Genomic DNA, 15,697 nt, shown 5'->3' with positions numbered 1-15,697 from the left:
GTTGAACACAATTTCACAGACAGCATCAGACGAACCCACTCTAAGGCTGTGATGGATGAAGACCCAAAAAAGGCTGACTTCGTAATCATGTCTGAACACAGGCAAACCGTGAACAGTGCCATCGGCACAAAAATGACCAAACACCGCCATATCCTGACCAACAGGAGTGACCGGCGTCTCTTTACAAATTACAGCCTTAGCCTTGGTCTAATCTTCCCTCCTTATTAAGACACCCAGTTACAGAATTAGAACCCACTCTTGAGATCTTCTGAACCAAAACAAGGCCCTGCTTCGTGAAGCCCTTCTCAATCACCTGACGCATCCTCTAAGAAGTCCTTCCCAGCATTTTCCATCTAAGATGCCCACCTGTGTCTATGGTGTGCATTCCCTCTTGCTGCAATGACTGAAAAAAACCAGCTTATTTAAAAAAAAAAATCATGACTCACCTTCTTACCCAGTTGGGCGGTGATTTTTCTTATTACTATCATATTCTTGAGCTTTGTGCTGGGACACAGTTAAGTTACTCGAAAACAGTTTGATCCTTTTAGATCTTGCTTTTAAGATTTGCAAGACAGGGCTGAAGCCATGCTTTATGTAGGGCCATTGCTCCTTCCCCCTGAGGCAAGACCCCTCTGGGTACTCTACTTGTTGGCATGGTGATCGTGAGGTTTTCCGGTCGGACTGGTGGACGCAGACGCTGTTTCTGTCTGTGCGCGGGAGCCGGGTGCCATGACCTCTAATCCTGGCCAGTGCTTCTGTCTCTGGCTTATGCAATTTCCCCCTATGCCTGTGCTGATCCATGATCAGCTGAATATTCAAGCGGAAACTTCGACAGGTCTCCGAAGCACATTCTCATTCTCTCTCTCGCTCTTTCTCTCTCTGTAGCTCTGTCCTCTCAGTACTTTTCCTAGGAACTCGAGTTTCCTTGCTTTCCCAGAATCTCAGCTGCATCTCCTCAGCAGAAAATGTCCGCTGGGCTTTGCCCACGGTCTCCCTCCCGGCACAGGTGCGTGGAATCCCTCAAGGCAGTAAACTGGGACAATCGCAGGGCTGACCTCATTTGTTTCCTTCTCTTCTGGAATCATCGCTGCTGCCTCCAGTTGCCTGATATTCTCTGTCGTGCAAACTGTCCCGTGTCCATTTTTTTGGTTGTTTCAAATGAGAGGATAAATCCCAGTCCCTACTCTAACTTGGCCAGAGGGGAAGTTCTTATGGACATTTAAAGCTCTATCTTGAAATAGTAGGAAGCCAAGAAATGTGTTTTGGTTTAATCAGTTGGTTTTATTATTTGGAAGCATTAAAATTTCCTTTTGAAATAAAGTATTTAAGAAGCTCAGAACCTCTCTGGTTTCTTTTGCAGCTGTTTTCCTGTTTGAAAATGTGTTATCAGTTATTTAGGTAATATTTAGAAAATGACAGAAGCACCAGAATTTTTCATTTCGCTGTTAAATAAAAATTTTACATGTGGTACAATTTCAGCTGTCTAATGTCAGGTCTGTTAATAGTCTGTTCTACTTTAGCAGTGTAAGATTTTTATTGCTGCATTCTCCTGTTTTTGTTTTTAATAAACGCTGGGGAAGGCATCCCAAAGATATCAATTTTTGAAAAACCATCTTCCTGTCAGTTACCGGTTTAAAATTCTGACTACGCTCTTCTCATTTTCTGTGTACTCTAGGTGAGTTTAAAAGAAGCTACAGAATGGGCGTACTAGGTGAATTCCATGTCCCCCCCCCACCCCCCCCCATATTTTGCAAAGGCCCTGAGTCCTTGTACTATCAGAAACTTCCTTTTTTTAAAATTAAAAATATTAAAACCATTTTATAGATCCTACCTCCATTTATTTGAAAATAAACAGAGGCATAGCAATAATTCTGTGAAGAATTCTAGAGATTTCGACAGATGTTTAGAGATCTTTTGAAAAGAGATGGAAGGCAGACAAGAGGAAGTGGTTTTCAAAGCTGTAAGCCGGCTGGGTGTTCGGTGATAACATCAAGCACTGACAAAGGTCAAGCTGTACGTTTGGTAAGGGGAGAAAATTCAACAGCCACACTAGCAAAACAGGGAGAAGGAGATTCAGCAACGTGTCATCTGTCAGGACACTATTTATCAGTTCGTTTATCCTGAAATCTCACCACCTACAACACAGGAAGCATTAGAAAATAATTTTGAAGGCATCTGAGTGCCTCAAATAATGTCCAACTAGCTTTATCTGTTCATTTTTCAGCTTGTAGCACTTTAAAAAAAATTTATTTATGAGAGGGAGGGCATGGGAGTGCAGGGAGGGGTGGGCAGAGGGGAAGGAAGAAGCAGACTCCCCAGGAAGAAGCAGGCTCCCCGCTGAGCAGGGAGCCCAAATTGGGGGCTGGATCCCAGGACCCTGGTGCCCCCAGCTTGTAGCATTCTAGAAGGAACAATCTTAAAACGGGTCTAGGGTGGAGGTTGGGGATAGTTGACGCTAACAACAGAAAGTAAATAAAAATCTGATAATAATAGAGGAACTGAAATAAACTTTGTAGAGTACCCACAAGAATTCAAAAAGATATAACAACACGGGGTTATTTATTACATCTCGTTGACCTCAAGGGCAGCCTTTTATTACAGCATAACATCATCACTGACTATTATTATCAAGGTAGTGTGCATGTGAACAACTTTAAAGTTTATAAAACATTTGTAAACTGATTTTCACGTATTATCTCAAATTAATTCTGACATTGACCATAATCCTCTGTAATAATTAAGGAAAGTATCATTGTCTTTGATTTGGACATAAGGAAGTGACTTATTTTAAGAAGCCGGCAAGTTCAGTTCTCTTGATTCTAGGTCCACTGTGTAATAATAATAATAATAATAATAAAAACATAAGTCATTAAAGTTTAAATCTGTTGAGAACACCCTAAGGGGATGGAAACATCTATAATACATTTGAGAAATTTTTCCATTTAAAAATTAGTAAAAATCTTTGAACATTTTGGCAAATAAATTTCAACTCTTGGGAAAATTAATTTTCACTCATTCATTCTCACTTGTTTGTTGAGGGTCTACGAGGTACACACACCCTGTGAGGAGCTGGGAAGAGGTGGAGGCATAGTGTTTGGCCCCCAGCCTGCAAGAGTTGATGGTTTAAGGAAGAGTATGAAGCAGAAACCTGTCAGCAGAAGATAAGAGTCAGTAGCGCTAACTGAACAAGTGCCTATAGTTAGGGACTGGAAGGGAGCCTGTGTCACTTCCAAGGTGGCATTTGCCTTGTGACAAGCAGGTTTCCGCAGGGAACACTGAGAGAGCTGTCTCGGGCATGGAGTGAGGCTTCAGGAAGACAGGGACATGCTGGGCACATCCAGGGATATAAAGTTCCCTTGTCTGCCTGAAGCATGGAGCGAGTACAGGGCAATCTGAAAAGGAGGAAAGAAAAAAACTGGCGAATATTGCAAATGCATTCACTCAGTCAGCAGGTATGAACTGACAGGCCAGGCTCTGCTCCAGGCTCCGGGCATTTGGGAGTGAGCAAAGCAGACAGACTCCCTGCCTGCAAGAAGCTTTCGTTCTAGCGGAGAGACAGCTGAAACAGACAAATACACCAATACGTAATGTAGTATCAGCAGTGGGCAAGCTAAGAAGGAAAAATTTAAAGAGGCTGAGGTGATAGACCCTGGGTGGTGGCAGTCAGGGATGGATTCATGTAGAAGTGCTCCTGTTTTATTTTTTATTATTTTATTTTATTTTTTAGGAGATTTTATGTATTTATTTGAGAGAGAGAGAGCACGAGCAGGGGGAAGGGCAGAGGGAGAGGGACGAGCAGACTCCCCACTGAGTGGGGAGGCCAACATGGGGCTTGATCCCAGGACCCTTAGATCATGACCCAAGCTCAAGACAGACGCTTAATGGACTGAGCCACCCACGCGTCCCAAGAGTGCTCCTGTTTTAGAGAGAGCCAATAAGGGGCGTCTGAGCGAGGAACAGTTCAGAAGCTCAGGGGAAAGTGAAAGAGTGAGATATGTGAGTTCCCTGGGCCACTAATATCCCAAAGCTTATTCTGTTATCAGGAGAAAAAAAATTAGAAACCCTTTTTGGTGAGAAACCTTTCTTTTTTTTTTTTTTTTTTTAAGATTTTATTTATTTATTCGACAGAGAGAGACAGCCAGCGAGAGAGGGAACACAAGCAGGGGGAGTGGGAGAGGAAGAAGCAGGCTCATAGCGGAAGAGCCTGATGTGGGACTCGATCCCGGAACGCCGGGATCACGCCCTGAGCTGAAGGCAGACGATTAACCGCTGTGCCACCCAGGCGCCCCTGGTGAGAAACCTTTCTAAGTAATAAGCTGTGAAGTCACCTGGACCTTACTCAACTTTGTCTTCTAAGAATCTGCTGCCCAGTCCCGGAACTCTGCTTCCTCCTTCTCCCTCATCGCTTCTGTTCTCAAGGGCAGGGCAGAGTTCTGGGAACACACACGCTGAGCTGGGCCCTGTGACAGGGAAGGTCACCAAAGCACCCCCAGTTTCCTCTACATCCTTTGCCCCTTCCCTCCCCTGCTGCAGAACACCCAGGAGTCTGCAGGGGTGCCTCCTCTTGTTTGTCCCCTTTTCCCCACTCACCTATTTCCAGCCAACCTCCCCACCCCCATGGTGCCCTTCCAACTACACAACTACACGAAATGCCACCCTGAGGGGCCCCATTCAACCCTGTGCCTCTGGCCCCTCTAGCCCTCCTGGACTTTTGCTTCTCTGCTTTATCAAATTATTTATCCAGGTTGACGTGAAAAAATACCTAAAGAGAAAAAAAATGAAGGCTTGAGAGTTAACTAGGATCTAATCATGGCAGCACTGGAATGTTGAGCCAAAGCACAGGTTGCAAACTCCATTGCACCTCAGGACGAAGCACAAATACCAGATGATGAGGAAGGTCTGTGGGACAGTAGGAGTCAAGCTTGTTATGTTTCCCTTGAGATTAACACTGGTGTGGGTGCATTGCCCTTTAATGCACTAGACAAAACAACCAGACAGCATGCGAGAGTCCGTGTGACACACAGGCTGCAGTTGGCCCTCCATGGTCTCCACATGGGACCTGCATCTCTGTGTAAACAGGAGGAAAGTGCGGGAAGGTTTGAAGCTGGGCGTGGCATGATCAAGCTGCCCGTGAATGAGGGATCTGCTGGCTGGCATAGGACCAGGACACTGCTGGACCTGGCCTAGAGGGGCCAGAGAGCCTTGTTTGAGGGCCACTGTGGGGAGTCATGAGGACCTTGACTACTTTAATCTGTGGGCATTTTTTGAAAGTTGGACAAAAAGAGATTGAAAGTGAAGAATCGAAAGGACTTCATAACAAACTCGAGAGGGGCAGAATCAAAATAATTATAGAGTCAGTCACAGATGATGGAGGAGAGCTTGAAGCAGGGGTGAGCCTTGTGCTTTTTGGACTAAAGCTCTTGTCCTAAGCCCCATTCGTCTATACTATAACGACCCAGCCAGTGCTGTAATCAAAGTATGCCAAGTTCCGGGGTTTACCAGAACAGAAAGTGAAACAAAAGTAAATTCCCCTTCATTCAAATCTGCAGCAGCGTGGATTAAGGTAACACATCAGCATTTCTCTTCAATTTTTCTTAAAACTTTTTGGTGAGAATGATGATTGGAACTTAAGGTATAAAATTGCTGTGGTGAGGAGCTCGTGTCCTGTGAGGTGAGGCTGTGGGGAGAGGGGGTCAATCTGGCATTACTGCTTTGGAATGTAAATGAGGTGAAGGTTGGGACTTGATTTAAGAGTCCTTCTGCTTTACTGACTCACTCTCTTCCGGAGATCTTTTAGCCTTTCCCAAACATTTGCTGCAATTCCCATTTGGAACCCAGGATGTTTTGTTCACTGAAGTGCTAGAGAATATAAAGGAAAGTCCCCCAGACCAAGGATCACGGGCTCTATTTTAGTCCCAATTTTGTTTGAAATTTCCCACGTGATTTTGGGAACATCACTTCCCCTCATTTCTTTATCAGAGCCCCAAAGACGTACAAGCTGGCCCTTCAAGTCCTTCCTAGATCTTAAGTTAAAGGCTATATGAATAAAAAGCAAGGCCTTTCTCTCCAGTCTTACCAATAAAATACAGCTTTCTTGGAGTGTGTCTGCTATAAGTGGGGGCAGAAATAATCCTTAATTTATGCCAGAGAACTCAAGTAATAATAATCACAATAATAATTGAATGTTTAACATTCATCATGTGCTTTGTGTGTGTTAATAGTGGTGCTGTGCCAAATTCTCCACATGAATTATTTCATTTAATCCTCCTAAAGTGAGGATACTATAGTATATAGTATACTAACTATTTTATAAGGCAAGGAAACTTAGGCTCAAAACATAAGAAAATTTGCCCAAAATTATATCAGTAAGTGTGCTGGAACTAATACTAGAATCTAAGCACTCTGATTCCTAAGCCTATGACCTATCAAATAACCAATTTTCCAAACATTTCCATTGTTTAAACGTTCAGAAATTTAAGCTAATAGATCAGTTATGGTTTTGTGTGTCAGAGGTGCTTGGAACACCGAGGTTTGGTAGCCATAATTTTTTTTCCCCAAAGATCTGTTTCTTTGACAGAGAGGGAGAGAGAGAGAAAAAGCAGGCGAGAGGAGGGGCAGAGCAAGAGGGAGAGAGAATCTCCAGCAGACTTCCTGTGAGTGTGGGGCCTGATGCGGGGCTCAGTCTCAAGCCCCTGAGATCATGACCTGAGCTGAAACCACGAGTCAGACGCTCGACAAACTGAACCACCCAGGCGCCCCTCGTCATAATTTCATGCTTATCTAAAAAAGATAGAAGTGTCATTATTTCTTTAATTAAAAAAATCTTCCCCAGCTTTATTGAGATATAACTGGCATGATAACATTGTGTAAGTTTAAAATGTGCAACCCCTTGGGCACCTGGGTGGCTCAGTTGGTTAAGCGTCTGCTTTTGGCTCAGGTCATGATCCCAGGGTCCTGGGATCGAGCCCCACAACAGCTTCCCTGCCCAATGGGAAGCCTGCTTCTCCATCTCCCTCTGCTGCTCCTCTTGCTTGTACTCTCTCTCTCTTTCTCAAATAAATAAATAACATCTTTAAAAAAAAAAGTAACGCGTATAACACCTTGATTTGATACATTTATATATTGCAAAATGATTACCACCGTAGCATTAGCTAACACCTCCATCCCATCACACAATTACCATTTCTTTTTTGTGGTGAGAAAGTTACAGATCTACTCTTTTGAGAGGACATTGAGAATCTACTCAACATTCAAGTGCAAGGTACCGTATGATTATCTATAATCACTATGCTGTACATTAGATCCCTAGATCTAATAACTGGAAGTTTGTACCCATTTCCCCCAGTGCACAACTCCTGGTAACCACCACTCTACTCTGTTTCTCCGAGTTCAGCTTTTTTAGATTCCACACATTCATGGGATATACAGTATTTATTTGTCTTTGTCTGTCTGACTTATTTCACTTAGCACGATGTCCTCAAGTTCATTCCATGTTCTTGCAATTGGCAGGCTTTTCTTCTTTCTCGTGGCTGAATAACAGCTTATTGCAGGTGTGTATACCACGTCACCTTTATTTGTTCATCTATTGATGGACACTTAGGTTGTTTCCATACCTTGGCTTTGAAATGATTATTTCACCATTCTTCTTCGTTGTTGGTGGTGGTGGTGGTCCTTTAATCATACCTGCTTGTCTGCAATAATACTACAAATTGGAAAATTAAAGTAACTATTTGGATAATTAATTCTGAAGAGCTTGCTAATGATAAAAAGGAAGAGGAAAGGAAGCCATTCATGGACTGAGTTGGAGCTGGAAGGAGGTCAATAGAGGCAGGTGGCAGGGTGGGAGCTGGAGTTGAATCAGCTAAATGGTATTGTTTGTTCTCATTTTATATATTGTTGTTTTACCCTTCTAATAAGAAAAAGTCAGTTCTATTTAGAGGCAATGAATTCAGTTTGATTTACTTGCATTTTCAAAAGTAGCCTAAGATGAAGAGCACCAAAACAATTTCTTAAATATTCTCACTAAGAATATTATAAACCCAAATTTTATTTTTATAGCTTTTGTTATATTAGAAATATGCCAAGGGTAAAGACCTAACTTGACCAGCATCCTTTCCACCAACAGCCATAGAATAAGGCCATTCAGATGATGTTATTCATTGAAAGAGGTGAAGTTCAATGCTGTTAATAATTATACCTGGTATCTGAAGAATATAAAGTTTCTTTGTGACTCAAGACAAAATACAGACCACTGGTGCAGCTCATTTTCAAGTGTCCAGGATACAGCTAGAACGATGTAGCCAAGTGTTAAAAACATTTAACACACAATGAATTTGCGTACCTGCCTGATGTTTGTTGCATAGGAATGCAAAGGGAATTCTATACCTGAAATTTTAAGGTAGAGTCCTTTCATTTGGCCTCTACAGGATTTTTTTGTAATAACCAAATGATAGCTCAGTTTCTACTTTATTGTGTGGTTATTTGGCTTGATTCTAAGAAAACAGGTTTTCTCCATTTATATACATACTTTTATTTTTTAATGATGTTTTATTAATTGAATTCTTTTTTGACATGCTATGAATGTTTCTTTTTTTCTTTCTAGATCAAATCCATTTATTGAAACATATTGTTCAGCTCCTGTGTGACGTAACTGGAGCTAGTACCGTGCTATAGCGAATTATGAGACTTAGCCTGGATATTAATTTGTGTTCTAGAGACTAGATTTAGTATCCATTCTTCTGCAATGGCTAATCCATGGAGAAAACTGATATTTAAGATTTATATGGGATTTTACTGCTCAACCATCATGCCCAAAATGTACATTTGTTCTCAATTTTCAATGTCATCTATTGATCCATTCAATAATGACCCTGGGGCACTCCCCGTAGCCACCAATGGGGAACCATTTCCCTGGAACGAGCTAAGGCTCCCCAGCATGGTCATTCCCCTCCACTATGACCTTCTGGTCCATCCAAATCTCACCTCCCTGGACTTTGTTGGTTCTGAGAAGATTGAAGTCTTGGTCAGAGATGCCACCCAATTTATCATCTTGCACAGCAAAGACCTTGAAATCATGAATGTCGTCCTTCAATCAGAGGAAGATTTGAGATATGGGAAACCAGGAAAAAGGCTGAATGTTTTGAGTTATCCTGCTCATCAACAAATTGCACTGTTGGCTCCAGAGAAACTTATGGCTGATTTGAGATACTCTGTGGCTATCGACTTCCAGGCCAAGTTAGCCAATGGTTTTGAAGGGTTTTATAAAAGCACATACAGAACTCGTGGTGGTAAAACAAGGTAGGCCATTGCTCTAGCTGTTTAGTCTCTTGTGATACTTTCCTTATGGGTTACATCTCTTTGCCAGGAGCACATTTCAGCAGTCATTTATGAAAAGCTCAATGAACAATGGGAAACTTGGAAGAAGCAGCAGCTCTACTATTTCTTAAGGAAATCTCAGTAAAGATGAGAACACAGCATGCAGAGTCATAAACAACTAGAGGGAGAATGACAAGGAGAAGAGACCAGTATGTGACCATGTTGAGACATATATGTTGCTATGCTAGGGGGAAGGATGGGCGCAGTGTGGAAAGCTGAAATAGGGAAGGCTTCTCAAAGGAGGTGAGTCTTGATCTGGGACCAGAAGGAAACGCAAGTGAGGTTTGGGTTGAGGGAAAGGAAGTGAGAGCATGTGTACATTGCCCAAGAAATGTCATGACTCAAATCCAGGAGGCAGGAAAAAGTGTGTTTAGAAAATTGAGAAATATCGTCAGTTTAATGAGCTCCCATTTACTGAGCACATGCCATGTGCCAGGCACTGTTCTAGGCATTGAATGCATAGTGGTGAGATATGTGGGAAGAGACAAACAGGACAAGAAAACAAATTAAATGGACAAGGTAAGTGATAAATGCTACGAAGGAAATAAAACGAGGTGCTGTAATAGAAAGAAAGCATAGCTGGGGATTGGAACTCATTGATCTAAGTGGTCAGGAGAGTCCTTGCCAAGGAGATGCATTTAAACTGAGAATAATGTTTTTTGAAAAAAGGAGAAAATTCTGAGGACATCTTTGGGTAGCGTATCTCCAAGCAAGGGAACAGCAAGTGCTCTCTCTCTTACTCTCTTTCTCTCTTGCACACACACACACACACACACACACACACACACACACACACACACAACTTAACCTAAAATATAAAAATAATCCAGTCAACAATAGTTCTTTGAGAAGCAAGAAGTCACTACTTCACATGCAGAACTAAAATTACTTGTGCAAGTAACAGAAAAAGATATTAAACTTTTTGCTTTCCCACTGTAGACTTACTGTAAGCAAAATTTCACATTTGTGAAAATTATTCCAGGCCTGGAGAATTCCTTTATATTTGTAGAATTCCTTTATATTTGTAGAATTCCTTTATATTTGGAGAATTCCTTTATATTTGTAGAATTCCTTTATATTTTTCTACCAAATCCAAATAAAGCCTGAAGATCCGAGCAAATCAAATCGTTTCGATCCCCAGCCCATTTTCCACTCTGTATTATAGAAACGAAGTAAATTGAGGCAAAAATATCCTGACAGCCCCTCTTTTTTCCCCTCCTGGCCCTTCTCACCCTTTATCTGACCCTAGAGATTTTTTTATTCTCCCCTCCTTCTCCAGGTTTGTTTCTTAACTGAAGCTTTGAGTCCAAAGAATGTATCTGTAATTATACAATGTCAGGCATTATCAAGGTGACGGGGTATAGAGATTTGTTAGAATATCTATGTACCTATGATAGTCTGAGGGCTGGAGATGCTTTGCTGGCAAGCAGAGAAAGCTAGAATTTCCTGGGAGTTAGGCCCCCTGCCCTGGGGTACAAAATATGAAATCTCAGCTCCTTGCCTCTAGTAGGGGAAAACTTAAAGGTGTAGTCTCCATTCCAGAGCTCCCCAGAGATCAGACCGGAGCTGATCCAGCCTGGCTTTTTCTTCTATCCTATCCTGCTTCCTTCACTCCTTACCTACCTCCTTAACATCTCCTGGAGGCACGTTTTTAATAAAGCAGGGTCTGCTTTCTGAGGACACAACCTAAGACATCACTCATATTCACAAGTATTCAAATCATCGACTGAAGCCCCTCCTTAGAGATGGTACTTATCTACTATCTAATTGACTGGGCATGCCTATCTCATTTAGTAACGAAGGATCCTGGTAAGGTTACTCAAATTTCCTGAGTCTAAATATCCTTGTCTACTATGAGTATGAAGGAAGTCATATAAGCAGAGTGCCCAGCACTGTGCATTATTCATGACTGGCAGCTGCTAACCAAAATTTTACCCCTGTTTTATTTAAAAAGACAGCCTAGATTCACTAAGATTATAGTTTGAGAAATCAAATATATCACCTCCAGGTTTGATAAGCTGTGTTCTGAAGGTATAGTTCATTTCTTTTCTTGGTTTCACTTGTAAAATTCTGGCCGGTGGTTTCTTCGTTTCACAGAATAATTGCAGTAACAGATTTTGAGCCAACTGAAGCACGCATGGCCTTCCCTTGCTTTGATGAGCCATCGTTTAAAGCCAACTTTTCCATCAAGATGAGAAGAGAAAGTGGACACGTTGCACTCTCCAACATGCCAAAGGTATTGTCACTTGCAGAAACTTTGGGGGAATCATTCTCAAGTTCAGCCTTGGTCTTTATTGTATTTCTTTTTTTTTTTTTTTTTAACAATTTCTTGTTTTCAAGATTTAAGCCATTAATTTGTTTTCTCCATCTTCATATTATATAATAACCCAAATCCTTCTAGATTTTAACATCATTCTGTTTGGGACATTGTTATAGCGGAAGTTAACAACAACAACAACAAAGTGATTTATATTTGATTTGTATTCCTATGGAAACAATGTCCTTTTTTGATCTGTGTTACTTGGCCAATGATGAAATTCAGAACCACCCAGAGCAGCACTTCTCAGACTTTAATGTTGAGATGAATCATCAGAGTATCTGGTTAAAATTTAGATTCTGATTCGGCTTGGCACCCGTGAGGCTCAAAGTTTGGCCTTTTTAACAAGCTCCCAGGTGATGCGACTGCTGTTGGTCGCATCGCATTGAGAGTGGGAAGGATCTAGAGAACCCTGCCTGGGCTTCACCCTGGGAATTCTGCTCTAGAGGTCTCTGATGGAACTTAGAAATCCCCCCCCTTTTTTTAATTCCATGGTAAGTCTTAAAATTATCTATGAAAATCATCTATGGTAGTGATACACTTTTTTTAACTGAAAGAGACGTTTGAATGCTTTATTTTACACTCAAAATTCAGAGACTCTGAAAGATACGGCTGACCGCGGGCCTCATTGGATATTTCCTCACTAATGATGTGCTTGCCATTTGTGATGTGGGACAAAATATAAAATATTTCCCAACGGCTGCTTGGAAAGTGAGACAAGCATAGAGGCTCTTCTGATCGTGCTTCAGCAAAATGAGCACCCAGAAAGCAGCGGGGCCATCCTAAGCCAGCAAGCAGCCCTACCCCAGTTTTCTCTCTGGCCTCCACAGTGATCAGCCGCTATGGCTGAAGGGGAGAAATGAGTCCATAACACGAGACACGGAATTTCCCTAGATTTCTGTTTCACGCTGGTAAAGGTAACTGCTGTACTGACAGAGCAGATCGAGGGGAACAGTGACAATACCCCACGTGACATATACCCTAGTTTTTCCCTGATCACCCAGACAGCAATTTAATTAGCCCGCTCATTTCTGGATAAAAATGATCCTCTATTAGAACTCCAAGGCCGCTTTCTAACTGTACGTTCATTTAAGAGCAGTTCAGTCTCTTCCCCGGCAGCTTTTTATTGATGTCATTTTCCATATGAATAATCACGGAGGGGAAGTAAAAATATAATTACTTTAAAGCCTTTTCATTAAAATGTGATGCAAACATAATTGCCATTTCATTATATTAGAATCTAAATTCTTTTATCTTTAGAAACCTCCAGTAACTTCTCATATTTAAGACAAATAAGTGTATATTTTTAAAATATTTTATACGATCCTTGACTATTTGCATTGCTTCAACTGCATTGTCCACTTCTCTGGATCATGCCTTTTCCAGCAAATACTGGCTTAACTTTCTGCTTCTCACTGACGTGCCCGACCCCGGCTTTCATGGTTGGCCAGAAAAGGACAACTGAAGTCGTGCTACAATCTTACTCTGTGGACAATCACTGCGGCAGTAAAGTTGGGTTATGGGTTGCTGAGAAGAAGCAACACATGCAAAGTTCTCAATATGCTTAGTGAAGAATACAAGATTTCAGGGATGTGAGGCAGCCAGCCAAGTACTAGTGGAGGCAGCATATCTTTGGGGCATTTCTTTGTCCCCTTCATTCCTTAAAGGAACGCACACCTGCTTGTGACACTTGCTATGTAAGTAAAGTCCGGCCAATATTGAGAAAGAGCTAAATCCTTGTCTAGCAACAAGTGCTCTGTACTTGGAGATTACATCATCATCCTGGAAGAACGAACACTAACACCCCATGCACTTCCATTTAAGGCAATGTTAATCTACATGGTTCGCTCCAGGTTCCTGAGAGGGAAGAAATCAGAGGGGGGAGAAATCAGAGGGAACGCCCATCCGTCTCCTAACCACTGCTGCCACCAGTGTCCAGTGTCAGAGACCCTCGTTCCCCCATAGTCCCACAGCCTTCCGCCTCCTCCCTCCCACCTCTAACGCACTTGACCAAATGTTTTTTTACTGAGTTTGGTCATAAGACTACAGTCATAATGCCCTCTCCTCAGCCTCTACCATAATCCTTGCCTCTGGTGGAAGTATGTGCTTATAGAATTCTGGTTGAATCGGATTCTTAAAAAAAGAGATTGTTGTTCTGCAAAGTAAACTTGTAGGATATATATATTTGGTACTTGATATATATATCCTACAAGTTAATTACTGTGATTTATATATTTTTATGTATATCACAGTCCTATATATACCGCTACCTTTCTTAAAGTCTTTGGTCAGTGTCTTCTGCTTTGTTAAAACTTAGGACCTCATTTTTTCTTTTTTATAGAATTCTGTAGAATCAAATACTATAGAATTAAACAGCATAAACATTTGTCATTTAAGTAGGCTAGGCAGTTTCTGGTAATACTTCAAGCTATTTGCTCTTGCCAAAGCAAACTGCAATCTTATCCAAATAGATAAAACATGCTTGACAAGCCCTGGTTAGTGCTGTCGCAAGCCTGATGCCTTAAAAGGGAGGTTGGGAGGGGAAAGCTAGTCTAAGAGTTGTTACCAATGTACAGAAAGTGGTATTTTCAGGTTACTGGATCTGTATCCATTCAGTATTTTGGGGCATTATACCATGGTGGAGACCATTTCTGGGACAAGCTATCCTGAGCAAATAAAGATAGAATTTGGTAATTACTCAGCGAATTTGATAGATGTGACTGACCAGTCTGTAGGCTTAAAACTTCTTACTTCTTTCGTAGATAGGCAGAAGCTTAAATTACTAATGACCTCTTTGGCCTGCCTGCTTTCATTGCTGAATCAATGAGGCAAAGATAAAATAAGACTATGACTCAAGCTGTCACACAGCGAGTGAAAGAATGAGCAATGTCTTTGGAGTCACACGGTCACATCCACATCTTCCTGTGGAACCAGCTTGGTGATCTTGGGCAATTCAGTTAACATTTCTGAGACTCTGTTTCCTCACCTGTGAAGTAACACCTGCCTCACACATAAATAATAAGAGGACTAAAAGATCATGGAAAGTATTTCGCAGTTTTGCGTCCCATTTTCTTCTGCAACGGAGATCTATTATAGAACAAACAAAGGCTAAGGAGACATTCTTTGATATTTTGCTTAGAAGTGCAGACCTCGAACTTATGCCAGTGTTGGAGACTACTGCATTTCAAGAAAGTAGAAACATCTAAAATACTTTAATGCTTTCAGCAGCAAAATAAGATTTTGCATCATTTTGAGATCCCAAAAGTGGCACATGATGACTTAGAGGAAGTCCAGGGCTAAAAGAAAAAAAGGGAGGAGAGGTCACAGGATATTATGAGGGGCCATTGATCTCCTATAATATGATCAAGTGTCCTTCAAAGTGTCAGGACCTTCCTCTAACTCACCGGCTTCAGTCATAGGCATTGTTATAAAATACTACAATTTTCAAATACTATTTTTTCCCCTTCCTGTAGGTTAAGACAATTGAACTTGAAGGAGGCCTCTTAGAAGATCATTTTGAAACTACGGTGAAAATGAGTACATACCTTGTAGCTTACATAGTTTGTGATTTCAACTCTGTGAGTGGCACCACCTCCTCAGGGGTCAAGGTGAGACTGAATTCTAATTTTATACACTGTCCTGAGAGCAATGAGCTTTTATTTTCTTAGGCTTTTTTTCCTTATTTCAAAGAATCATGTTTGTTTCACAAAATAGGCAAAAAAATAAATCCCATCACCAAGATAGAGTTACTGATAATATTGGTGTAAGCTTCCTGAATATTTTCTGTATGTATGTCAGTGTATGAGAGTATTTACAATAATTGTGTATACTCACTTTTACAAAATAATGTTTAAGATTATTTAACTCTATTTTTACCATAATATACCATAAGAACGAATGCCATTAAATTTTTCCACAATATTTTTATAATACATTTTATGGAACTTTCTATAATATTACATTAATAATTGCTTAGTGTTATACTGCATGGAAGTACCAAAAAAT

The 15,697-nt window shown here is 41.2% G+C and overlaps 1 protein-coding gene across 2 annotated transcripts in view; it reads left to right on the top strand.

Annotated features, from left to right (window-relative positions):
- Positions 1-5,115: 5,115 nt before the first annotated feature.
- Positions 5,116-15,697, top strand: part of ERAP2 (endoplasmic reticulum aminopeptidase 2) — a 40,470-nt gene continuing 29,888 nt past the window's right edge. The window contains exons 1-4 of one of the 2 annotated variants that reach the window (XM_045808352.2): positions 5,116-5,563; positions 8,603-9,297; positions 11,473-11,611; positions 15,166-15,300. In XM_045808352.2, coding sequence (XP_045664308.2) covers positions 8,744-9,297; positions 11,473-11,611; positions 15,166-15,300 — 828 coding nt within the window. In that variant the 5' untranslated portion in view covers positions 5,116-5,563; positions 8,603-8,743. Of the gene's footprint in view, positions 5,564-7,256; positions 7,551-8,602; positions 9,298-11,472; positions 11,612-15,165; positions 15,301-15,697 lie in introns of those variants that run through there. The other variant, XM_045808353.2, reaches the window with a different exon arrangement.

The sequence above is a fragment of the Ursus americanus genome, chromosome 5 (genome assembly GCF_024610735.1).
Source record: "Ursus americanus isolate L20-20 chromosome 5, mUrsAme1.1.p, whole genome shotgun sequence".
NCBI classification, from domain to species: Eukaryota; Metazoa; Chordata; class Mammalia; order Carnivora; family Ursidae; genus Ursus; species Ursus americanus.
This window is presented reverse-complemented; position numbering and strand designations above follow the sequence as displayed.